This window comes from Augochlora pura, chromosome 8, assembly GCF_028453695.1.
Source record: "Augochlora pura isolate Apur16 chromosome 8, APUR_v2.2.1, whole genome shotgun sequence".
Classification (NCBI taxonomy): domain Eukaryota; kingdom Metazoa; phylum Arthropoda; class Insecta; order Hymenoptera; family Halictidae; genus Augochlora; species Augochlora pura.
The window spans coordinates 9,164,595-9,188,879 of record NC_135779.1 but is presented as its reverse complement, the minus strand read 5'-3'; the positions used below and the strand labels follow the sequence as shown (position 1 = coordinate 9,188,879).

Below are 24,285 nucleotides of genomic sequence, written 5' to 3'. Positions count from 1 at the left end.
GCACCAATTATTTTGCTATTCGTTGAGTAAATTTTTAGCATACTGTATCCACTACGGTTTACAATAAGTACAGTTTCGTTTCCAAATTTTTTAAGGAGCAACATGCTTGTTGTACATCAAGATATCAGAAACAAGACACTTCGACCTGATTACACTTTAAAAGGGAAAAATAAGCGAGGTAGATAATTCGATAATTATAAAATTACACGAAATATTCATTAATGCAAACGATACTTTTCAGCCGGGACAGCAATATAAGCGATTCAATCGTGAAGAAGCCAGCTATGAATCGCTGCTATGAATCGTGTCCCTTGATCGCGATCAATGCCGTCGGACGACGATCATAAGGTCAGTAGTACTCGACTCGTTAAGCCTATTAACGTCTGGCTGCCTAAATCCATTCACGATCTCCTCGGGTGACATCAAAAATAGCCGAGTGGAGTAACCTGGCAATTACTGGAAGATGCTCGAGCGGGAGCGCGGGATGCCAGGTGTCCGCTTGAGGACGGAGCAAAGCTGAAGAGAAGGAGGCGGTCGCTAAAGAAGAAGAGGTGCCAAGGGAGCATCTCGGATGTGTCCGGTACCGGTAGCGGAAGCGACCCATTGTGCCCACCTTGTCTTATACGACGGGAGGACGATGAGAGGTATTCCGTGTGTCCAGGCAGGTTGGTCCATAGTACCGGCAATAACTCCGGTCTATTTCAGGCGGTCTAATTCGAGTCGGGTGACGGTGAGCTTTTAACGGCAGCGCTGCTAGGTAGCATCATCCACCGTCGCCGCTGCCACCACCACTAACATCGCCACCAGCGGCTCCACCACCACTGGCAACGATAACCACCGGAACGAGCAGACCGGTGGCTGGCTACTCGCGCAGTCTCCTGAGCGCGAACGCTCCCAATACACCGACAACCGCTCCTCTGGCTTTTCCAAGGTAAACGAACACCATTCGATAGATCGTTCCTCTCCCTGACAGACAAGTGTCCGGTCGAATCCGTGAGCTCAACATGGGACACCCTGAGATTTGAAGCGTTCAGGCTGTGCGCGATTGTTTTGGCGAACGGTTCTCATTGTAGTCACCCTCAACTGGTCAGTAGGGTGCCCCTGACGAATCTATTTGGCTGTGTTTGTTCAGAATAACATATTAGTGAATTATCAAGCGGTTCTCCAAACGTGGTAAGCTAGCATTTAGTTTTCAAAAAAAGAAAATAAGATGTGCGGCGTACAATTCCAGACTTAACCGAGGGCTAGACTCGATTCCTGAAAATCTTGATCGCGCTTGTTGAATCACGCTGATTTAAGTAAGAGAAAATTGTAACGTTGTTCTATGGAGGCTGTATGCAACTCTACTATTCTAAAACAAAGTTATTTACTTAAACGGTGACAGCCAAACTATTAAATCAAACGATAACTTCCACATTATCCATTTGAATCTGCGAACGGTGAATGACCATAGAACCGGATGCTTCTCGCCAGGGGTGGTAGCGAGCCAGCTGTTTTGTCTAATTTCGCCCGAGCAACTAACACAAGTGTCTGTCAGGATTCGACTAAAATTGCCACCGCTGGATGTCCTTCTCGGCTTTCTCTTCGTGGTGGTCGTCGAAAGTGATGCGTACAAGAAATCGGGATCTTGTAAACGGATAGATCGTGATTGAAATAGCGGTTCACGCGGAACGCGGGGAAGAAGGAGAACAGAACACGGAGAGAGAGAGAGAGAGAGAGAGAGAGAGAGAGAGAGAGAGAGAGAGAGACAGACAGAGTGTGAGTGAGAGAGAGATAGAGAGGGAGATTCCTCATCGTGTCAGCATCGGGTACCAGATGTGAGTTCGAGAGAGGATCTACGCGTTGGACGGCTGCCTCGTCGCGTTTCCGATTCATGAGCCGGACCAAAATCGGCCGGCAAACCGGGCAACAAAGTGCCGGCGCGACGCTCTAATATCTGGCAGTGGTCCACGGTAGCTGACCGTCTTCGAAAAATCCTGCTGTAACCCGCCTCGGGGCGAGAAGGTCGCACGGTACTACGTATTTCGGTAAAAAGCGTATCGGCGAAGGCCGATGAAGGTGCTTTCTCGGGAAGGTGGTGGCTGTTCAGTAGTCGTCCACACCGCGGTGAAACTCGCCCGGACTATTTATAAAGCAAGTAAGCGTCCTCGTGGCAACGCGGCCGCGTGTGCAGCCGAGCCGCCTAGGCGCTTCTTGCCTATCATGGTCGCACCGCGTGCAAACCAAACTGACCGGAACATCTCGTCCGCTTTCTTCACCCTCTCGTCGCTTTTACTCTGTTCTATTTCTTTAATTGCGGAGAACGACCGACATTGTTCCGATTCTGCCTCTCTTTCTCTCTCCGATACTCGACCGATTCCGCCACTCTTCGATTGATATTGTCGAATTCATTTAATCAGCCTACTTTAAGTTGCACCTACACGTTTTGGTCATAAATACATCAAATCCGTAGTCTAGTTGTTAACAGTTCCACGATATCCTAAATCTATGAGCATTTTAAGTAGATCGCTCCGTTCGACCGACCGAAGAATTTTATAATAGCGAGGCAGATCCTGTTACTTAACTGTTAATGCCAATAGTTTTTCACGACCAATCGAAAGCAAAAAAAATCAAGCTATTTGTTGCTCTTTCGTTCATGGAACGGAATAAATGAGGGGTCGCCATTACGCAACGCTCGCGGAAACATTTATTATCATACGCGAATCAACAAGCAGAGTGTTTATTTACCGCGTTCCAAAGGATACGCAGTCGATGGTAATACACCAGCATGCGAAGAGAGAAAACGTTTTTATCTGCGGTAGCCTTTTCTTAGCTGCGGCTCGACACGTGCGCGAACATATTCTTACTCCGTCTTTCTTGATTCTTTGAAACTATGACGTCTATCGATGCAACCAATGTTATAAAATTATTACGGTTACGAATCCTGTACATTAGTAGAATAATCTTTAGAATTGTTTCCTGCGAACTATCCTTCTTAGTTATCATTTAGAAAGCAGGCCGTTGATTTTGCGCTCATTTAATAGTAGAATCGCGCACCGAATCATTGGATCACATAAACAGAGTCGGAGATATTAAAAATATTCATCGCGATTCGTAAACTTGCAAGCGGAGACGTTAAAACATGCATTATTCGTTCCAAATGTTTACGCGTCTTTCGCAGTGGATTTGTAGACCACGCGCATTCTAATGTAGAAATTAATTCCGTCTGGACTATTATTTCTAACGGCCGTTCCTTTTCGACGAGTTCCTTACATAACACGAGAGATTCAACGATTTGTTCGCAAGAAAGATCATTGCCCCAGTTCTCGACGGGAATTTATTACCCAAACATGGTCCGTTAATTCGCGGAGCGTGCACCACCGAGCCGGCGCGTCAACATTAGAAACGCTAGACTGGGTCGAAATTAACGTGTGTTCTAAAATTAATTACAAACATTTGAACGGAAGGAATACATTTCAATTGGAACATCAATTTCGAATTTTTCGTTTTACAATCGATAATGATACACACTCGTGCGCGATCGCGTAGTCATTTGTATCTGTGAGATATGATTTACAGTAAATGTCATACTTAAAATACGATGATCGGTTTCACTGTCAGTGATCGGTATTTCAAAGAATCGCATTGGATCGGAAAGATCGCGGAATCGCTTGTATTGAGTCGGGGCGCAACTTGCATCGGATCAGCGGGACTTCCTAATTTCCGTATGCATGAAAACAGGTCAAAGTTATTTTCGCGCGAGGCCTGCCATATTCCAAACAGCCGCCAACGCTTCCCTGCGATCGCGAATTGCATGGGCTAGACCTAGAGTCGGCCATTTAAGGAGTTCCGGCAAGCCCTTTTCCTAAAAATCAATCACTAGACTGCGGATATTTATGCAAATAATTTTATTTTCATAGGAATGTATCTAGTAAACAGATTCCTTTTACTTAATAAACGTGGTTTTTATAGAATAAAAATTTAAACTCTCGGAACGGTGGAACAACTAATTGCTATAAAAATGTCGATAGCAAGTCTTGGTAATCGCAGTAGTAGACCGTAGTTTCACGGAAACGGAGAGTTCCGTCGTTCACCAAGGAGTCTCTTCGGGGTCGCCGGAATAAACCAACCATCGAATAGAAGTAGCTCAATGTCGTCGTGCTTGAAACGCCGCAGCTAAATAGGGACAATATTCCTAGAAACCCTCGGCAGACACTTGTGATCCATCTGACAGCTATTGACAGACCTGCGTCCTCTAATTTCCTTGAGGATCCCGAGAGACCTTTATGACCAACAATATTACACAATATTATTGACCGACCGAAGGTGACTTGAAACATTTATGCAATGTGTTGTGTCAAAGAGAAATAACTCGCAACGTTTGGAACATTGAGACATCTTCGAATAACATTAAGCAATGTTTTCCTTCTGTACTAAAATCATTATGCTTTACTAAGCATAAACAATGGTTTCCTTAGCTGCATCGTTTTTCTCGGCGATTTTAAGTGAACTGAAATATTGCACAATCCTTATTTCAAAAGATCATTTTATGTTAAATTTTATTAATTATTTTTACAGATTAGACAAGTGTGTCATCGCGGATCTTATTATGATAAAAATTAGTTGCTATTTGAAACGTTAGAAGGATTAAAGAACGGATTGTAGATAACACTTTCGTGTTAAAATTATTGGAGAAAGACAGAAGTTCCTATTATGTAAAATTGTTCTTTTTGCATAAAGATAAAAAATCTAATTTTAATACAGTGCGATAATGTAGAAAATAATAGGATGTTGTAGAAAATAATAAAATGTATAATATTGCAACATTTAGTTTTAATGTGCTGGATACACATTTTGGCAGACTGAATAAAACAAGGATGTTTGTTTTGATTTACAGGCGCCCAGTCGAAGCAGAGGATCAAAATGTCGGAGACGGAAGGTGAGGTCTTCTTTACGAGCTGGCGTCACGATGTTCTTTGAATATCTCTGGCCTAGAAATATTGAGTATCGTAAATAGATAATGAACGAGCACACGTCCAGGAGCTCTGGGGAAAAAGTACGATGATCGAAGATGCTGAAAACCGGCAGACTCACTCGAGAACATATGACTCTCTCTCTCTCTCTGACTCTTTCTTACTCTCTCACTAGTTTTCTTGTTCCCTCTCTTTCTCTAATCTGGCAAACGTAACATCTCATTAACGTAACCATTCCCCCTACTCTTATCGCTCTGATCTTATTTCAAGATTGATGAAAATTAGTGCACGTGATTGCTGGACGTGAACTGTCTGCTCACGTAAAGCTGTGTGTCCACCAAACGAAACATAAACCCATCTATTAAATTTTTGACTACTGTCTTCTAGAACTTATTCAAACAAAAGTGTACTTAGTCAAGGACAATTCTTTATGATTTCTGCGATTTTAGAAACGAACTCAAATTCTCGATCTTAAACACGTTTCTGCAAACTATGAACGCATTCAAATCGCTGAATCAAAACATTTGTATCATTTTATTTAGAAATGTTTAGAAAAACACCTTCTGCGAGGAATACTCTTTCTTATTTCGTCGTTCGATAAACAATCTTAATAACGGAATAGTTCGCGGGAATGTTCTATAAACGTTTTATTATCGTTCATCAACTTTCCTGTTGACAATAAGGAACAGTTTTGGTGGATTCGCGGCTAAACTTTGCTGCTTTCCGCTACGTTGCGATACTCCACCACTAAAAGCAGTCATTAAAATCGCCTCTGGAGGCACGTGTGACCGTCACGGGACGCAATGGGTTCCATTAATCGGCTTCCGTTGTTTAGTCACTGGTTGATACATGTCTGATATCTTTATTTCAAATGTTCATGCGATTTTCGCTGTGCTGCGATTCCCGGCAATGAATGTCGACGAAACAGTGAACCGACGATGATTTCCAGATATTCGAGGCGTGGTGGAGAGGAATGATTTCCACAGCATCATCGAGGCGGAGAGCGGCAGGTCCAGTTCCGTTGACTATTTAGACACTTACGAGGACGTGCCGAAGGAGTCGAAGCTAGTGTCCAAGGAGAGTAACGGCGGGGAGTTCAAAGAGGACAAGGTGTCGTTTGTGGAGACCGTGAAGAAGCCCTTCGAGACCGAGAGGTTCACACAACCAGGTTCGTGATGCATGGTAACTCGTGGATAGATGGATCACCTGAATCTCGAACTTTAACTTTTCAACATATTCGACACTGTTCTTCATGCTTAAGAATCACTCCTTTTGTTCTGCACACTCGAAGCTCTTTAAAAAAAAAAACTGCACCGTATTTTTCTTCATTTTTAAAAAATTTGTTGTGATTTACACTTAGCATAACAAGTTTTCGTTAAAAACATGTTTAGGAGAATAACTTTGGTGATGGAACTGACTATACATACGTATTGTACTAAATTCTGAAAGCGCATCCTTCATCTAATATTGTCATTGTTTGTAGCAATACAGACAGTCGGAACGTGTAGGGCGTAAATCTGGTGTCTCGGGGTGATCATATCCTCACAAACACACTTCACCATAGATAGCTCGAAAGCCTGAGTCTAAATCTTCATCTCTTTTTTTTTTATCAATCTCTTCTCATCGAATCGTCAACGGCACTGCCCAGTTAATTGTTTAATTGCATATATTCTGACGCGAGATTACATACAAAAATCAATTACACGTATCAAGAAATCAGCTGTGAAATATGAAAAAACCAGGAACCAGAACCAAGAATTCTAAATATACATTGCACAATGTGATCAATCATATCGCGTCAAAAATATACATCTCTGTACAAAATATTAAGTAAAATCTTTTTCTTGACATATCGCCAAGAAAATTGTTTCTACTGTCCCGAATAACTGCTATCGCATTGATCCTTTGCGGTTCCAGATCATTGCACAATTAAAGATCGGTCGTAGTTTAAAACTGTTTTCAAAGACGTATAATGAAGCATACAATGTTCCAGCAAATTCTGAAATAAAGCGAATGCGAAGGGTTAAGTATAGAAACGGTATATAAATTGTTCAAGTGATCGAGCGCAGATCCGGATGATCTAGCGAGAGGGATCCCGGTTTTCCTCCGGGGAGATAAGCGTATCGGAATCGGAGTACAGGTGGCACGCGACGATCGATCGCGAACGAGAAACTGAAAGAAACCTGGTGGACCATCCATCCTCGAATTACCTCGCAGCCGAGGAGACTAGGAAAATCGGCTCGCGTCTACTCAGTCCGTCACGCTTGCTCGCAGGCAGCTGCGAGGCGTTGAACGAGCGACCGAAAATAAATCCCGCGGAGAATCCGGTGGGTTTTAAATAAAGAGCGAGCGCGCGATAGCCGGTCAAACTCAACCGGCCTCTCCCTTTCGGTCTCTCGCGAAAACTCGTCGTACATTCTACGCTTCCGTTTTCTTATCCGACCGTGTCTAATTAATCCGAGCATCGGTGCCATCCTCCGCAACAGAGACGAGTTTATACGATAACCGCGAGACTGTGTTGAGACGAACAACAAAATCGAGATGCCCGGTTATCTGTAATGTTACGGAGTCTCCCACACTACGGAGAACACGATCGGATCAAAAATATTTTGCATTCGGAATTAAAAAGTTCAAATTTATCGTAGTGGATGGTATCTGAAGATCCTAGCAAAATTCAAATTGTTCGAATATGTTGTGACAAAAATGAGTTTGTAAAACTAGTTAAAAATTAACGTCACTGTATGTGACCGACCCGGCACTTAGCGTGTTAATAGCTTCATTTGACACCGGGAACTGTATTATTAACGCTTTCAGGGCGAATGTCGACATTGTGATGTCATGAAGGACTGTACACCTTACTCTAGAAGTTGCGAGTATATAATTTAATTATGTACATAACGGAAGTTTGTTTTCCCCATTATTGAAGTCTCTGATACGGAATTTAGTTCCCTTAGGGAAATGTTCTTGGTACTTTGACAAATTCTCGTCCAGAAAATGTTAATGCCTAACTGAAAATACCAGTAGCTATAGATTGAAGTGACTAAGCAATTTAAAAAGTATGATTATTTATTAGAAGATCATGCCTTAAAGAAGAAAGGACTCCTAGGTGTATGAGATCTTCTAACCCTCCATTGCTCATGCGAAAAATCTTTTGTCGTTTCGAAAATTCTTGAGAATTTAATAAGACTTTGTTTCTAGAGCAAGAAATTAGGATCAATAGGATAATCTAATTGATAATTATTATTTTCAGTTTATTAGGGATTCGACGCCCGATATGGATAAAGCAGGGTTCATTCGGTTCGCTAGACTTGCAAGTGTTGCAATAACTTCAACTAGAATTGTCTGTGTAGTCCACACGAACAGAAAATATTAATTACTCGTGCAATGCTGTATCAGGCACACAATAAGTAGTGAAACTTATTTAACATTAGAACTAGTGAGTAGTCGCAGTAACGACTTCTTTTGACAGAGAGGTTTAAAAGCCGCTTAATGGAATGTAAATAAAACGACAAATGAGTCGTCCTCGAAAACAAGTGTGTTCGTGTAAATACTACCCCTGGCAACAGGCGTTCGATTGAACAAACCTCGTTTATCACAATACAATTTTATAAATCGTCACGTGTGAATGAAACATCAACACCAAAATACACTCCTTTGTTTGTCTACGATATTCGCGGAAACAGTCAATTGTCTACAGCCTCACCAAGAACGTCGACGTCTATCTTCCTCATAGTATTGAAATTGTTCCAATACCTTGTCGCGTCACTTAAATAGACTTTCATGATTTGTACACGTCGGTAAACACAATTCAACGTCACACAGTCGGTCATAAAAATATAGCAAGCCATCGAAAACGGGATAACTCTCCCCAAATTGGAATAATCTAAAGAATATTGTTGCAAAAATTGCAATCAGTTGAAAAATTCAAAAGAAAAATCAAACGATAATCTTACGAAATTTTGATGACATATATGCATGTTGAAAATGACATCGATACTGTCGCGAGCTATAAACAATCCGTATTTCTTAATTTCTTTGTATTATTACAATCGATCGTAACTTTTGAAAAATCTGTGTTAGACATTGTATAGTAAACTCCTAATATCTTAAAGAGAGAACTCATGTTCGAATCTAATTTGAAAAACAATGATTCCGTTATAACACTTTTCATTTGATTATTTTGTGAACTGTTCAAAGTTGTTGGCGTGGCAGTGACGGTGTTAAAAAGCTGATCTACACCTCTGTGGTCGACTGTATCTAGTTTCAAACGCGAATCGAACACGTTTGGCCAGGGGCGGTATCCCCGCGTTCCTCGAGGCAGCCGCTCCGGTGGCCAGGTCGGCAGGGTTCAACCCCCGTCTCGTGTCGTTTCTTTTTCAGCGCGTTCGACGCCGGAAACAACCGTAGCGGTCGCCGACGCGACCGGCACGACCGGCGCGAGCGACGCAACGGTCGCTAGCTCAGCAGTCGAAGAGGAGCAGCCAGTAGCCGAAGTAGGGGCGGCGGAAAGCAGTGATGGACAGCCGACGGAGACCTCGGCAGTCGGTGAGTGGAATTCGTTGCCGGTGCTGGTAGAGCGTCTGCGGACAGCGCTCGAGCACTCGCTGGCCACGTCAGGGAGCGGTCAGGAGACCGAGGAGCCTCCTCAGCCGGTGCCGGAGGACTCCGGCGTGGACTCGGAGGAGGACTTCCGGCTACGGAGTTCCATGGAAAGGGTGCTGGTCGACTGCAAGGAACCAGAGCTACGGAAGGACCTGAAGTTCCTCGAGGACCTGCTGCTGTCGGACATCGAGACCGCGTTGTCGCGGCTTCGCGAGACCTTGGAGCGAATCGACGTCGCAGCTCTAGCAAAGAACGGTGCCGCCTCAGACCCCACCAGCAAGCTGCACCTGTTGGGCCTGGTGTCCAGCCTGTTGTCCAGACTGCAGGGGTCCGAGGAGAAAGAGAAGCAGCCGGGGAAGCAACCGGAGAAACAGCCGTCCCTCGCGCCGGTCGCAGTGCTACCCTCCACGTCCTTGAGCAGACGGCGCAGAGGCACCAGACACACCATCGGCGTCTCTGCCGAGGAGTTGGCGAAGGCAAGGAAGTGGCTAGAAGAGGAGAGGAGCCACATCGCGCAACTGGAGGATATATCGCCGGTAAAAGAGAAAGAGACTGGCAGCAGTGAGGCTGCTGCGAGCCTGGAGAAGAAGCCCGAGGAGGTTCGGGACAAGTGCATCAAGGACGCCATCAACCAGCGCCAGGTGCTCGAGGACAAGAACAAGGTGATTAGGGAGAGTTACAAAGTAACGCAGCCGGAGGAGCCGAGCGAGGCTGTACAGACTCAATACAACGGCTACCAAGTGAACTGCGAGAATACTCCGCAGAACAATGAGGAGAATGACGAGAGGAGTCGCGTGAGCAAGCTAGCGGCTGCTCTCAGACAGCGCGCGGAACAGGTAGCTTCTAGCAGGTTCCCTCCGCCTAACAAGTTCACCGCAAAGAAGTCGAAGATCAAACGTGCAAACACTATAGATATACCCAGCTACTTGAAGCTGCAAGCGGAAAGTCTCGGTCGCGAGAGCACCGGCTGCGTCTCTCTAAGGCGGCCCATCAACGTGGGGGACAAAGCTAGCCTGAATGCCGGCAGCACGGTGCCGACGTTACAGCCGAGAACGGAGAACGACAGGAAGTTCCTGGCATTGATCAACAAAAACAATGAGGCGCCGGTGAACACGGCGGTCCCTTACAAGCCGTTCGGGTTCACGAAGACGACGGACATGTCCTCGCTGGCGAACAAGAACTGGAACAGCAGGTTCTCCAACATCAAGACGGCCTTCGACAAGCCGACCGGTCTCGAGGAGAGGGAGAACAGGCCCTCCTTGAAGGACAGGGCCAACAAGATGTTCCCAGGAGCAGCGCAGAGTCCGGCATACTCCACGGACTCGGATCCGAGATCGAGCTATAACCCACCAATGATGAAAGACAGTGGCGGCGGCTTCAGGCACGCGCCTTCCTCGCCGTTCAGGAAAATCGAGAAATCACCCGTGTCACCATCTAAGGTCCCACCGTCCTATCACTGGCCGAAAAGCGCTCCGGTGCCGACGAACACTTTGAAGGAGAAGGCGAGGATGATGTTCGACAACGCTCCGACAAAAACCAGGCCCGAGGTGGAGCATCACGAAAAACCCGCCTTGCCGAGACCGCCCTGGCTCGATCAGGACAAAAGTCAGAACAAGAACAGGCCGATTACGGAAAACGGCAAGATTGACTACAAATCATTCTGCAAGCAGTTCGCTCCCTTCGTTGGCAAGGGCTCCGTAGACACGAGGAAGTTCGAGAACCCGCGAATTCGAGAATCTGGCGTGGTGGACGGCAAGATCTCCTTCAAGATCCCTGTCAATCAGAATCCTCAGACGATCCAGCAGTATACCGTCCATCGTCGCGAATCCAACGATAATAAAGTTCCTTTTAAGAACACATTCGAGACGATCAAATCGGCTGGCTATGGCGAGAGGGAGCCGTCGAAGCAACACTTCGCCGACGCTACTTTGAGAGGCAGCTCCTCGGTGGCTGTGCAGACAGGGATCAACGACGACCATCAGGACGAAGGACGGTCGTTCAGAGTGGCGCCGAGGATCGCGAAAGGGGCCACAGCTTGCAGCAACGCCGCCGTTCAAACCACCGATCTAGAGAAGCCAAGTGTGCCAATGGCGAGCAATGCGAACATCGACAAGCAATGGAAGCCTATCCCCGATCGAGAATCCAACGTTTACCGTCCTGATCCTCAAAGGTTCGTTCTGGACCACAATCAGAACTACCGTACAGTTCCGGACAATCCTTCGATGGTGAATCCTCGCCAAGCTTTCAGTGACAATGCCTATAGAGATACCGTGCATCACGATGAATCTAACCAGAGTCATCGGAAACATCCCGACAATCCTGTTGATCTAGTGAAAAAGGATCCAAGGTTCGACTCGGAGAACTGCCGGAAGGATATCAGCGAGGATCGCGCGCACCCCTACATTTCTCCGAGCTTGTCGGACTACAATCAACCGGAAGAGGTAACGGAGAAAACAACCGAATGGCCTGTGAACGACTCTCCGTTCATGGACGATCAGAACATCCAAAACCAGGACATCAGTCCAGATGTCGGAGTAGTGACGAGATACACCTGTGCGATCGCTACCGTTGCATCCTCCGTCGACAGCCCCGAGCCTCGTTCTGAGGAGCTGTTGCTCGACTCGAGAGCATCCTCATCGCCTTCACCGTCCCAGTGGTCTTCCAGGTCGAGACCAGCCACCAGTGAAGCCGCCACTCCCGAGGACGAGATCCGTAGACACAATCTGTTGCAACAGAGCCTGGTTCGACGGCTGCAGAATGAGCTCACGTCTTTGAACGACGAACCTCTTCAGTATCCACCAAACATCAATCAGCCAATGAGCAGCGGTAGCCAACCTAAGATTCTATCAGAGAGCTGCGAGAGTCAGCTCAGTCACAGCTACCAACGCAACTACAGCCAATCCATCGGTTCTACTCAGCCAGGTAGCACCTCCCCAGCTCATCAACAAAGCTTCGGTCAATCGTCTAGCTCGCATCAATCCGGTAACATCGCTCCGGTCCATCAGCAAGGATCGGGTCAGCCTTCTAGCTTCACTCAATCTAGAAACATCCCACCGGTCCATCAACAAAGTTTAAGTCAGTCTTCCAGCTTAAGTCAAACCGGAAGCATTCCTCCGATTCATCAGCAAGGCTTCAACCAATCTCCCATCACGAACCGACCTTCGATTTCTCAAACTCAGCCGCACAGCTTCAGCCAGCCAGCGAACTTCGACCAGCCGGCAGATCATCAGCCGTCCAAGTACGGCCAATACTTAACTCCGACTCCGCAGAAGAAACCGGAACCCCAGAGGACCCATTCGCCGGTGAATTCGGTAACCTCGATATCGGCGAACCGAGTGGGTGCGCTCAGGGAAGCCTACGAGCCGCCGCCGAACAGCCAGACGAAACCGATCCAGAAGGAACGCTCCCCGATCCCGAACGGAGCGACAATCGACTCCAGCGACGAGTATCTGGTCTCCTGCGCGACCAAGCCTTCAAGATCGATCGTTCTGTCCAAGTCGGAGTCGTGGCATCAGTTAGCCCTGTCGACCGGCTACCCTCGTACTTCTCGAGTAAACGCGTCGGCAACTCCCGTCTCGAAGCCCTCGCCGCATCCTAAGCCGCCAAAGCCGAGGTCACCGTCATCCCAGAAACTGCGATCGAAGCAGTTCGAGGCATCCTCGATGGCTGACAGCGTGAAGAAGATGGAGGACAAGATCAGACAGTACTTTGACAGTCCCGTGGAGCCAGTCGAGGTCAGAGACCACCATTCGAAGAGCAGACGGTCGCCCAGAAACCTGCAAAAGACCATGGTCGGACTGTCCCGGAGCCGAACGATGCCGGGAATAGCGGACGAGAGGCTCAAGCTGGTGATCAAGAGCGATCAACAAGCGCCGCTGTTGAACGTGAACACGGCGGACGTCGACAAGGTGTTCGACGATCTGTTCGAGGAAGCGACCAGGACCGACGGCCGTCATCAATGCTGACCGCGGGTCACCGTTGTCGTTTCGTCCTCGGTTTGGCCGGGATCAGTTACCTTAGCTGGAATCGTTCCGTTGTTTAGTCCAGCCGGTTGCTCCTTAAAGAAGAAGAAGAGGAAGAAGAAGAAGATGACGATTATGATGATGATGATGATGATGAAGGAGGAACGCTTGGCCAGGACTGTAGCGGGTATCCTCTTCTTCTCGCCTGTTTCTAGTCGCTTAGTTCCTTTGTCGCGTTGTATACGTCCATCGCGAGGACCGAGTGCCATAGACGTGACTATTCCGAGAACGGAGAAGCTAGAATTAGGGGAGTGAAATTCTCTCGGAAAAGAGATCCGAGAGGCAAGAGGAATTCAGTGCTTAAGAGATGACACGAAGCGGATCGGGAGAAGTTCGCCTCCAGGACTTCGCAGGAACATCGGCAACGAGGATCAGCGATCTTTTGTCGTTAGTGATCGAAGGGGTCGCTGAATGATCGTTGAGAAAACAAGACTGAACGCATCGATTCGCGTTCTCGTTCGGATACGAAGGGGGGCGCGTGTGCTTCTTAATCTTTCTTGTCCTTTTTCTTTATCGTTATTATTGTTCTCTTCTATTTTTTATATTTCTCTCTCTCTCTCTCTCTCTGTTCTTCTACTTCTTGTCTTTCTTTCTCTCTTTTCTCTTCTTTTTTTAATAAGCCTCGAGTCGCGCGCTGCGAACACGTTTTGCGGACGGACGTTGAGAGTCGTGCTAGAAGGTCGTGCCAAACCCCGAATAAAGCAGTGAGTCACAGCCCTTCATCTTTGTTGATCCTTTTTTGCCGCGCAGTAGCGTGTTAGCTTGCACCATCCGGACTCTGCACGAGTTTAACAAATGTAGCACCTTTACAGGCGCAAGTAGAGAACCTTATTAGAGGCGACACGTGACACTTACATAAACTCACACACACGCCACGGCACTCCTCGTGGAGGCGGACTATTTGTACAGGGTGTTCCGAAACTGACGTTAAAGATGGATCACCGTGCAGTTGAAAAAGTCTACTTGCAAGACAACTATTGCTTCTGATGATGTTGCATCGTTGACCCCTTCGCAGTACGTTTTTCTTTGAAATAACGATGAGAACACCAACTACAAAACAACAGAATTGTATTTTCTCTGAAACGAAGTGACTAACGTGTATATTTACCACTTAAGCCGCCATGTAATCCATTCTAAAAATTGCATAAAATTAAAGTATTTCATTTGAACAAATTAAAATTAAAAAGCTAAGTTGTATGACATAAATTGCATTTGAACATTTTTACTTTTTCTAAAAATTCATAACATTTAAAATATATAATAGCTTAACGGGCAAATTCATTTTCAAATCCGAGCATATAATTCCGTCATCCACATACAGCATTCAGTGTTAATAGATTTCCTTTGAAAGCAGTTAATGTTACAACTTCAGTAAAGGGTTAATATTTTTTGCGGCTTAAATATCTGTACAATCCACTAAATTCGAAGGGTCACGGTTCAGCAGAAAAGAGCCAAGCGAATTACTAAGAGGTCATTGTCAGTTGACGGAACACCCAGTACATAATGCGGAAAACTGCTCCTTCTGGTTCTCAAAATTAATCACATTAACACTTTGGCGGTGAAGGCCACCGCAAACCGTCTAAGGATTCTTTTTTACTTAACAAGTCTGGCAAGCAACCGTAACAGTGTTCTCTTTCAATAACCGAATCCTCTCTACGGAGGGAGCGATTTTCCATTGTCCTCTCTCGGTTTCTCCGTCTCCATCAAGGAGGCCGCGGGCGATCGCAAATTATCGTTCGATCGACGAAAATATAATTCGTCCTCTATCGACGCAAAAATAGCGCCGGTCCCGGCACACGTGCATTTATTTGGAGATTGTAAACATTCGGGACACGGGCCAGCCAAGTTTCGAACGCTTTATTCGCGGAACCCACTGCGTGTGGAATCTCTTTTTCACTCTCTTTATCTCTCTCTCTCTTTCTCTCTTCTGACAAGTTTCAGTATTGCGATTGTAAATCCAGCGAGAGGCCGAGAAACTGCGCCGCCATTTTGGTGTACACGGCGGGTACCAGTGCGTCTCTGTGTGTGGGTGTGCGATCACACGCACGCGTACCCGCTGCACACGAGGCGGCGGAGGAGGATTGTTTAAACAATATACTTATACGAGCACACCAGCCTGTTTTAACTCTTTTCTCTTCTTTCTTTGGTTTTTTCATTTTTCTTTTCTTCTTCTTTTAGCTGGACAAAGTTCCGCGTGTTTTCGTTTTTCTTCTCTTTTTTTTTTGTATTTTTTTCTTTACTCGTGAAGCGATTTCGTGATCGCCTCGTTGCAGCTCACGAAACATGAGAACAAAAGATGTGTCTCTCGACTAGATCGAGTCGTAAATGACATCCTTCACACTTTGTTTTCTACGAATTCCCGTTGATTCGTTTATCATTTGCTGTGTCAAGGACGTAATTCACGACTGGACAGCCGTCAAACAAATCGAGATTAAAACATATTTGTAATACACAAGAAATTCGAATGATCAAAGAATCGCGACGAGGTTGAGAAACGAAAGATAGACTTTGTTTTTGTCTTTTTTGCCAGATCCTTCTAATAATTCTCACATGCGAAGCGATTTATTGACAAACGTTGGTTTTCTTTCTTACGAAACATAGGTGTAGCGATGATTAACAATCTTTTCTATTTTTTTTTGTTGGTCCGATGACAGATTGCGTGATCAATGATAAAACCCTAACGTTTGCGCTGACGATCTATGTTACAGTTATTTCTTTTATTTAGCTCAAACGGTCCCCTTCATTTTTCAGCCCGCAAGAAGCCACTATCGCCGTTTGCCAAGTTTCGTGAACTCGACAGGCAAAATAGCGCCGCTTCGTCACCGAGGTAATTAAAAACAATTTACGATCATTGTTTATTTATAATTAATTTCCTATGCCTCCTTAATCACGCTTCGACTATTTTCAAAATGCTTACATCTTCCATGTTATCTACCAGGAATATAAAATGAAATTTGCATTGTTTATGGGACGATCTTATAAGCACCCAACATCCTGAATCTGGACAGTTGTAGTAGCCCGTTGTAATTCAATACAGAAACGACGCAGCATTTGCTATATGCGCAGTCGGTTGCAAATTCGCAGCGGCTAAGGGGGATGGTTCTTTTAGGAGTTTAACGCGTGCCTTTTCTTTCTATATTTAGTCCCGTAAAGTCACCGGCAACAGAGTTTCGATTCAAGTTTACCGAGCCAGCGGTGAGGGACAACGCGGCCCAAATAAAAGAGAGGCTACTGGCGTGGTGCCGTTCCAAGACCAAAGAGTACGAGGTAAATCCGCGTTGTAAAACAGTTATTTACAGAAACGGCCGGTTAATTGCGTGTCACCAAGTAAAATTGATTCGCAGCTGCTACCCGTAGTTGCGACACCGTTCCTCAAAACACAGGCCACGTGCTTCCCTATCCACTCTCTTCTCTTTTGCAGAACGTGCAGCTGGACAATTTCTCCACAAGCTGGAACAATGGATTGGCATTCTGCGCTTTGCTCCACCACTTCAGACCGGAAGCATTTGACTACAATTCCCTGCGGCCGGAGAACCGCAGAATGAACTTCGATTTGGCGTTTAGTAAAGCCGAGTATGCGTCATTATTTCTTCTCTCGAGAAATGACAATTCAATTACCATTTATATTCAGAATGCTTAGATATCCCTGACACTTTCCCAATAGTCTGCAGATATTCATGTGAATTCCGTTCCTAGCGAATTATCCTTGAAATCAAAAGTAGATGTTTGCTTAAAGAATCGATCCTACAAGGTGGAAAGAGAAGATTCAGAATTTAATTAAAATTAGGTGATTCAAGGTTTAATTAACTACATTATAAAGAATCATATCAATTCTTTTTAGTCCTGTCGTGTATGAAGTAATCAAAATACTCCAATCAAATACTCCAAAGTCTGATGATTCAAATGTGCCTCGCAGCGAACTAGCCGGCATCGTACCGTTGCTTGATGTCGAGGACATGGTGATGATGCGAAAACCGGACTGGAAGTGTGTCTTCACCTACGTGCAGTCCATCTACCGCCGCTTCAAGGACGAGGATTAGAAGACCTAACGTTTACGCTTACCAACAGCGTTCCGCAGTGCAAACCCAACGTTCACCGACTCTCGCAAGACAATTCTATCATCCGTTGAATTGGTCATAAAACAAAAAGAAATATGGTCACATCCTTCGACGCGAGATGGGAAAGAAATCTGATCAAAGTACATACACACTCGAAGCGAAACCCTCCGTGTTGAGAACAGTGAATATGGAAAGTTCGCTTATTGCGTCCCGCATTCAGTAGAGTGTCCGATAATATTTTACGCACGACTTCCGAGCAGCCTTTCGAACTTGATTACCTTTCACGAAAATATGTTTTTATGATAATGGTGCAGTAGATAATAATGGCTTCCTCCGACGCGCGGTGCTCCGCGACAATCGTATCGACGAGACCACTGGTCGATTGCTGCCAAAACTGATATTAGCGTTGATATTTTTTCAATGGAACTTAAGGTGTTTTATGCCAAAGATTTGTGAAATAAATACGTGATACTAGCAATCTCTTCGTTGACACCATTATTCCCTGGAATAGGCTGTAACAATGTTCTCTTATGGTTGAATACATGATAAAAAGACTGTCTCACATGGTTTATGAGAGAATTACAAAAGTTGGACATGAATTTAACGAAGCGAGCGGAGGATATTGATACAAAAAACAATTTTAATAAATCCGTTTATTAATTGTAATTACGATACTATATATATAAATGTATACGTAGTAATATAAGTAGTACTCTATGAGGTAAATGTATTTGTGGCCACGGCCATAGTCTTACTTTGAATAGGTAGACAGTTAAAAATGAATATTTTCTCTGTTGGTAAATACAGATGAATCTGGATGACTAAATATATTAGAATAATATGTGGAAGTTCCATCATTTACCATTCAAAGATCATTTACTCAGACTTTTTATTATGCTGCTCGTCATATCAGAGACAAGAGCATTGTATTTGTCTCCAATATGGGGACACTTATATTACGAATCAGAAGGCACCACATTTGGCACTTGTTATATAAACATTAAATTACAGAGCACTATCGTCTAGAGAATTATTTATACCGTTTCCGTCTTCTCCAAGCATATCCTGGAATAAATATTACAGTCAGTATTATTTAAATGTTACAAGAAGAAAAAGATAGCCATTAATATGCACCTGTAAAACTTCAACAAGTGCTCTGGACTCGTCCAACATTTCTTTATATAATCGATTTTCTTCTTCTAATTTCTCCACACGATCACTTAATTCCTTGTTTTCTTCTAAAGCATCTTCAAGAACTATTCGCCGCCTTTCTGCTAACACTTCCCAATAGTTTTCACTTGGTCCAGCTGGTATAAATATACAAATAACATATTTAAGATAAATGACTGTCTACATCTTATCACTTATTGGAGCATAATATCCATGATAGTACCTTCAGATGTCAGATCTTCTACTTCTATCTTAATTTTATCTCCTCTTGCAGTTTGGACAGCTTTATCTTTGACTGAAACTTTTTTACGTTTTGTAGTATCATGTTTAGGTTTCTCTGTTATTTCACTGAAATACAAAGACACTTTTGCATAATATAACCAAAAGATATTACAAGCATAATAATAACAAGAAAATAAATCTTTCTTACGGTTTCAGCACCTCTTTCGTGGCTAAAGCAGATCTGAGCATCCTCCCACCACCAACTAAATTTTCTTTGTCGGTGGCTGTTGGCTGCAAAACGTGTAAAGATGGTCTGACCTTATCCTGTTCCATTGAAAAAGAAGACTACATGATGCAATTTGAAGCTGTCCGTGCAATTACTTGTTTAGCGTTAATACATGATAGACTAAATGAATTAATTAAAGTAATAATAAAATTACGTGATATGAAATTAAGTGGATTCATATTAGAGGAATGAACTTTTTAAAATCTGGAATTAAAGTCTCGAAAACCTACTGTTACATTCTATGATGATCCTCAATTAAAAGGAAAAATATGGAAATCCATTTTCATATTAGAATAATGTACGTCACGAAAGTTAATAGAAAATTATTTAGGATATGAATGTATTAATACAATTGGGCTTTGAATAATAATTTCGTGTCTCCGCATAAATTAAATTACGTGAAACATAATAAAGAAAAGTATGTTGTACTAACCTCAGAGGCAACAGTTTTGGCGCCAGAAACTTTCGTACCACCTCCAGGTTTCATGATAGTGGCCGTTAGAGACGCAAGTCAATTGAATCTTATATAGAAAATCTGGTAACGTTAAACGGTTGTTGAAGCAAGTAACTGGCAGGTTACTCCATCCACCCCGATATAACAATACTTTTAAAACAAATATTTAAATATATATTACCGATTTATACTCTCAGGAGAATCGAACAAGGTCCCATCTGCTCCTGTGCAGCGAATTGCTTTATTCCCAGAATGCACTATTTCCCGCGATTCTAAGGAATTCATTGCCATCTGGTGAGTCTTTATAGTGATAATAGGAAAACACTAAACTTCATAGGAAGTTTTTATAAGTGCCTGGCACGTATGAAGAATTTACACATGTATTTGAACGAAATTTTAACAATATGCTGGATAATTTAAATTCTATATTCAAATCTATTTTATAAAATGAATTAACTGCTACAGAATATTTTGAGATCCTTGTTCAGTTATTTATCATTTATTTATTATTAACAAAAATAAAGTACAAAACGAAAATTTAAAAATAGCACCATTAATGATGCAGTAATGGGACTTACTCCTGTATACTTTTCTTATACCTTAAGCTGACACGCATATCCCCAAAATTTAATTGCACATCCAACTGTCAGTTAATCAGAGTAAAGAAAATTTCTGTATCAACCCTCGCTAACGAGTCATGCTACGGCCTGTACGTTTGTAGGAGTAGGATCCACTACTGTATACTATCTGGTATTAGGCACCGGGATGCTAAAAAAGATAGGTTAGGTAGTCATTTGTTGTGGCCGTGGCCATCTGTTGATAGCTACTGGTGCCTGCGGGCGCCAAAACATGCAGGAGGTTATTGGTGGTAGTCACTATATAACAAAATGGTAATGTTATACAAAATACTGTCATAAACATATTTTTGCTATATAAATAATACGTATTACCTATTATTGTTATGTCAAATTTTCGGAAAAGTTTTTTAATATCTTTGTTTACCTCTATCAGAATCGATCACTGGCACCTAGCCGAAGAGGAAAGCGTCCACTGCTGTCCGATATATCCAACAGTGTATCTTCATCTCCAATTGTACCACAAGTGTATCAGGCAAAGAAAAAGATTTGCCGTAATGTCAAGGATGTACAAATACCAGAATACAAAGCCACTGCACTTTCAGCAGATGGTGTACAAACAACTCAAGTAGTAATCTCTGAACATGTAAGTAATTTAATACAATAAGAAGTATGAATATTATAAATTAATTAAAAGTAGCTCTATTTTATGTGGAAATTAATTTGAGTTTATAGGAAGAAAAAGTGAAGAAACTCCTTAGTAAACCTTTTAAAATTCCAATTCCTGGTTATCAATTATCAGGTCGTTCCTTAGGAATACGTTTATCTGGTCCACGTAGGCCACTGTACGATCCTGAAGAAGCCAATGCACTTATAGTTTATTCACCACCAGAGATATCAGAACATGATAGATTAAAATTAGATTTGTGAGCATAAAATAAATAAATCAGAATTGTTTCAAAATTAATCTAATGTATTCCAATATTTTTCTAATTACTATACTTTTATGTTGCAGAACTAAACAACTTGTACATGTTGTAGTAGATCCTGCATTATGTAATATTTTAAGACCTCATCAACGTGAAGGAGTGAAATTTATGTATGAATGTGTAACTGGAAAACGAATAGATAATGCTTTTGGTTGTATCATGGCTGATGAAATGGGTCTTGGAAAAACATTGCAGTGCATAACTCTTCTATGGACTTTATTGAAACAGGGTAGAACATTTGTTAGTCTGATTTAATTTATTTTATCATAAAAATTCTATATAAAAATTTCATAACTTTTTATAGGTCCCGAAGCTAAACCACTTATAGAGAAAGCTATAATTGTTGCTCCCAGTTCATTGGTTAAAAATTGGTATAATGAAATTTTTAAATGGCTGAAAAACAGAGTACAACCATTAGCCATTGATGGTGGAAATAAAGCAGATATTGACACAAAACTGACGGGTTTTATGAAAACTTATGGGCGTAGATGCGCAAATCCCATATTAATAATAAGCTATGAAACTTTTCGTTTACATGCGCATGTCCTTCACAACGACGAAGTGGGCCTGGTATTATGTGATGAAGGACATCGTTTAAAAAATTCAGAAAATCAGACGTATCAAGCACTTATGGGCTTGAAAGCTAAAAGAAGAGTATTGCTTAGTGGAACACCTATTCAAAACGATCTGTTAGAATATTTTTCTCTTGTACATTTCGTTAATCAGGGATTATTGGGAACTGCACAGGTACATTAACTTAATATAGCAAGTAATAAGTAGAAGAGATTTTACTGTGAATGAATGACTAAGTGCAAAAGTTTTAAATATTTTCTCAAGACTGTTATTATTTCTCGTTAGGAATTTCGTAAAAAATTTGAAATACCAATTTTACGTGGCCAAGATGCAGCTGCGACAGATGGAGAACGCGCACTTGCTCAAGAACGATTAACGGAATTAGTAACTCTCGTTAATAAGTGCCTCATTAGACGTACCAGTGCCTTACTATCTAAATACTTGCCTTTAAAACACGAACTAGTGGTCTGTATAAAGTTGAGTAAATTGCAGGCTGATCTTTACAAAAATTTTATTCATAGTGACAGTATTAAAAAATCAATAGAAGGTTTGTGAACTTATTTTTATACGAAAACTCACATTTTCTTTTCAACTGATTTTATACTTCACTTTACAGAAGATTCTGATGGTTCCAAAAAAGGAAAAAGTCTTTCTGCTTTGTCAGCAATCACACTTTTGAAAAAGCTGTGCAATCATCCTGATTTAGTTTATGAAAAGATATTACAGCAGTCGGATGGATTTGAAAAAGCTTTAACCTTAATGCCACCAAATTATAGTGTCAAGTTCGTATTGTGAAGAATTATTATTATTACTGGGTCATAAGCAACGTTCGTTTTATCTAAAGAAGATTATGACTCGATAAAATATAATCATTAAAATTTATAAATTTTGCTTCCAGAGATGTCTTACCAGAATTGTCGGGAAAGCTAATGGTATTAGACTGTCTTCTGGCATCGATTAAAACGACAACCAGTGATAAAATTGTACTAGTATCGAATTACACACAAACTCTTGATCTTTTTGAAAAATTGTGTCACAAACGTTGCTACAATTACGTTAGACTCGATGGTACAATGACTATCAAAAAAAGGGCGAAGGTAGTCGATAAGTTCAATGATCCAGACAGTGGCGATTTCATCTTTATGCTTAGTTCGAAAGCTGGCGGTTGTGGGTTGAATCTCATTGGGGCGAATCGTCTTGTTATGTTCGATCCAGATTGGAATCCTGCAAATGATGATCAAGCTATGGCCAGAGTGTGGAGAGACGGTCAGAAGAAACCATGCTTTGTATATCGTTTCCTTTGCGTATGTAACACAGCATTATTTTAAGTACTTGCAATTGTTTATAATATTTCACTCAATGTTGATACAAATCCGTTACAGACTGGTACAATCGAAGAAAAGATTTTCCAAAGACAAGCACACAAAAAGGCTTTGAGTTCGACGGTAGTTGACCAAGAGGAAGACGTTGCAAGACATTTCACGCTGAACGATTTGCGAGATTTATTTAAACTGGAGGAAAATACGATATCTGATACTCATTCGAAGTAAGTGGAAGTAGTATATGTAATTAATCATCACAAATGCGAATAATTAAAATTTCTAACATTGCGTTAAATCTAAATGTGGATAATAAAAATAAATCTGTGTTTTAGATTTAAATGCAAGAGGTGTATTAATGGTATAGAAGTTAAAGGACCTCCTGAGAATTCTGATTGCAATTCAGATTTATCGGACTGGAGGCACGCTCACAATCCACGAAATATTCCAGATCTGTCCCTACGTCAATGTTGGTCAAGCGGAATTTCTTTTGTTTTCCATCATCGTTCACCTGACCAAGTCAAATGAAACGACAATATTTTCAGGGTTCTCTTGTCGTACTTTTATACATTTCTTCGTGTATGTTGTTGCGTTATCTAACGTAAAATAAGAAAACCTTATAAATATCTGTAAATGTTTATATTAATATTTTGTACAAATATCGAATTTGAAGTATTATGTAGACTAAAATAATCTGAAAATAACAGAAAATCCTGTATAAATCTAAGGTTCATGAACTAAATACATAGCCATGGAAATTTAGAATCATGTACACATTAAAATATTTGTATGTATAAATACTATGTCAATTATTTCATTAATGTGGATAATAATTTTATTTCATTCATTAAATTCATTCAAAGTTAGAATATATTTTTTCGTAATAGGTTTTGTCATTAATATATGTACACATAATATATATTATTTGCATATACTGTATATTAAGAAACATTGGCGAACATTAAAGAAAACAAAGTGTAAAAGAACACTGTGTATTAAATAGTTAATTTTAATTGAAATTTTCAAATAAATGTTTAATTGTATACAGTTTAAAAGATTCCTA

The 24,285-nt window shown here is 42.3% G+C and overlaps 3 protein-coding genes across 9 annotated transcripts; 2 read left to right on the top strand and 1 right to left on the bottom strand.

Annotated features, from left to right (window-relative positions):
• Positions 1 to 498: 498 nt before the first annotated feature.
• Positions 499 to 16,778, top strand: LOC144474092 (uncharacterized). Of its 3 annotated transcripts, XM_078188590.1 has the most exons (7): positions 499 to 644; positions 706 to 931; positions 4,877 to 4,918; positions 5,902 to 6,120; positions 9,333 to 14,280; positions 16,328 to 16,403; positions 16,720 to 16,778. In XM_078188590.1, exons 3-5 carry the CDS (start codon positions 4,903 to 4,905, stop codon positions 13,517 to 13,519), a joined length of 4,422 nt encoding a protein of 1,473 aa, XP_078044716.1. In that variant the 5' UTR covers positions 499 to 644; positions 706 to 931; positions 4,877 to 4,902; the 3' UTR covers positions 13,520 to 14,280; positions 16,328 to 16,403; positions 16,720 to 16,778. The 3 variants fall into 3 exon arrangements, with proteins under 3 accessions (XP_078044716.1, XP_078044717.1, XP_078044718.1); XM_078188591.1 differs by having other exon boundaries at positions 499 to 931; XM_078188592.1 differs by lacking the exons at positions 499 to 644; positions 706 to 931 and adding an exon at positions 967 to 1,173.
• Positions 16,779 to 18,251: 1,473 nt separating this feature from the next.
• Positions 18,252 to 20,017, bottom strand: Geminin (geminin DNA replication inhibitor). Of its 5 annotated transcripts, none has more exons than XM_078188594.1 (6): positions 19,948 to 20,017; positions 19,746 to 19,847; positions 19,235 to 19,371; positions 19,028 to 19,152; positions 18,769 to 18,941; positions 18,252 to 18,699 (listed from the first exon to the last, which is right to left on the bottom strand). In XM_078188594.1, exons 2-6 carry the CDS (start codon positions 19,797 to 19,799, stop codon positions 18,640 to 18,642), a joined length of 549 nt encoding a protein of 182 aa, XP_078044720.1. In that variant the 5' UTR covers positions 19,800 to 19,847; positions 19,948 to 20,017; the 3' UTR covers positions 18,252 to 18,639. The 5 variants fall into 5 exon arrangements, with proteins under 5 accessions (XP_078044720.1, XP_078044721.1, XP_078044723.1 ...); XM_078188595.1 differs by having other exon boundaries at positions 19,235 to 19,350; XM_078188597.1 differs by having other exon boundaries at positions 19,235 to 19,317.
• A 376-nt stretch (positions 20,018 to 20,393) lies between these two features.
• On the top strand, positions 20,394 to 24,279 carry LOC144474297 (DNA repair and recombination protein RAD54-like). The gene is made up of 10 exons (XM_078189017.1): positions 20,394 to 20,656; positions 20,778 to 20,987; positions 21,077 to 21,267; positions 21,357 to 21,559; positions 21,635 to 22,077; positions 22,189 to 22,450; positions 22,520 to 22,685; positions 22,802 to 23,207; positions 23,286 to 23,449; positions 23,558 to 24,279. Exons 1-10 carry the CDS (start codon positions 20,654 to 20,656, stop codon positions 23,748 to 23,750), a joined length of 2,241 nt encoding a protein of 746 aa, XP_078045143.1. The 5' UTR covers positions 20,394 to 20,653; the 3' UTR covers positions 23,751 to 24,279.
• Positions 24,280 to 24,285: the final 6 nt, after the last annotated feature.

Excerpts from the sequence above, each read along its gene's own strand:
- Geminin (XM_078188594.1), bottom strand. The coding sequence starts at position 19,799 with ATGAAACCTGGAGGTGGTACGAAAGTTTCTGGCGCCAAAACTGTTGCC. Across the intron at positions 18,942-19,027 it reads AGAAGATCTGACATCTGAAG|CTGGACCAAGTGAAAACTAT; the intron begins GTACTATCATGG and ends TATTTATACCAG. Across the intron at positions 18,700-18,768 it reads CACTTGTTGAAGTTTTACAG|GATATGCTTGGAGAAGACGG; the intron begins GTGCATATTAAT and ends TATTTATTCCAG.
- LOC144474297 (XM_078189017.1), top strand. Across the intron at positions 20,988-21,076 it reads AAGTAGTAATCTCTGAACAT|GAAGAAAAAGTGAAGAAACT; the intron begins GTAAGTAATTTA and ends TTGAGTTTATAG. Across the intron at positions 21,268-21,356 it reads GATAGATTAAAATTAGATTT|AACTAAACAACTTGTACATG; the intron begins GTGAGCATAAAA and ends TTTATGTTGCAG.
- LOC144474092 (XM_078188590.1), top strand. Across the intron at positions 6,121-9,332 it reads CGAGAGGTTCACACAACCAG|CGCGTTCGACGCCGGAAACA; the intron begins GTTCGTGATGCA and ends TTTCTTTTTCAG.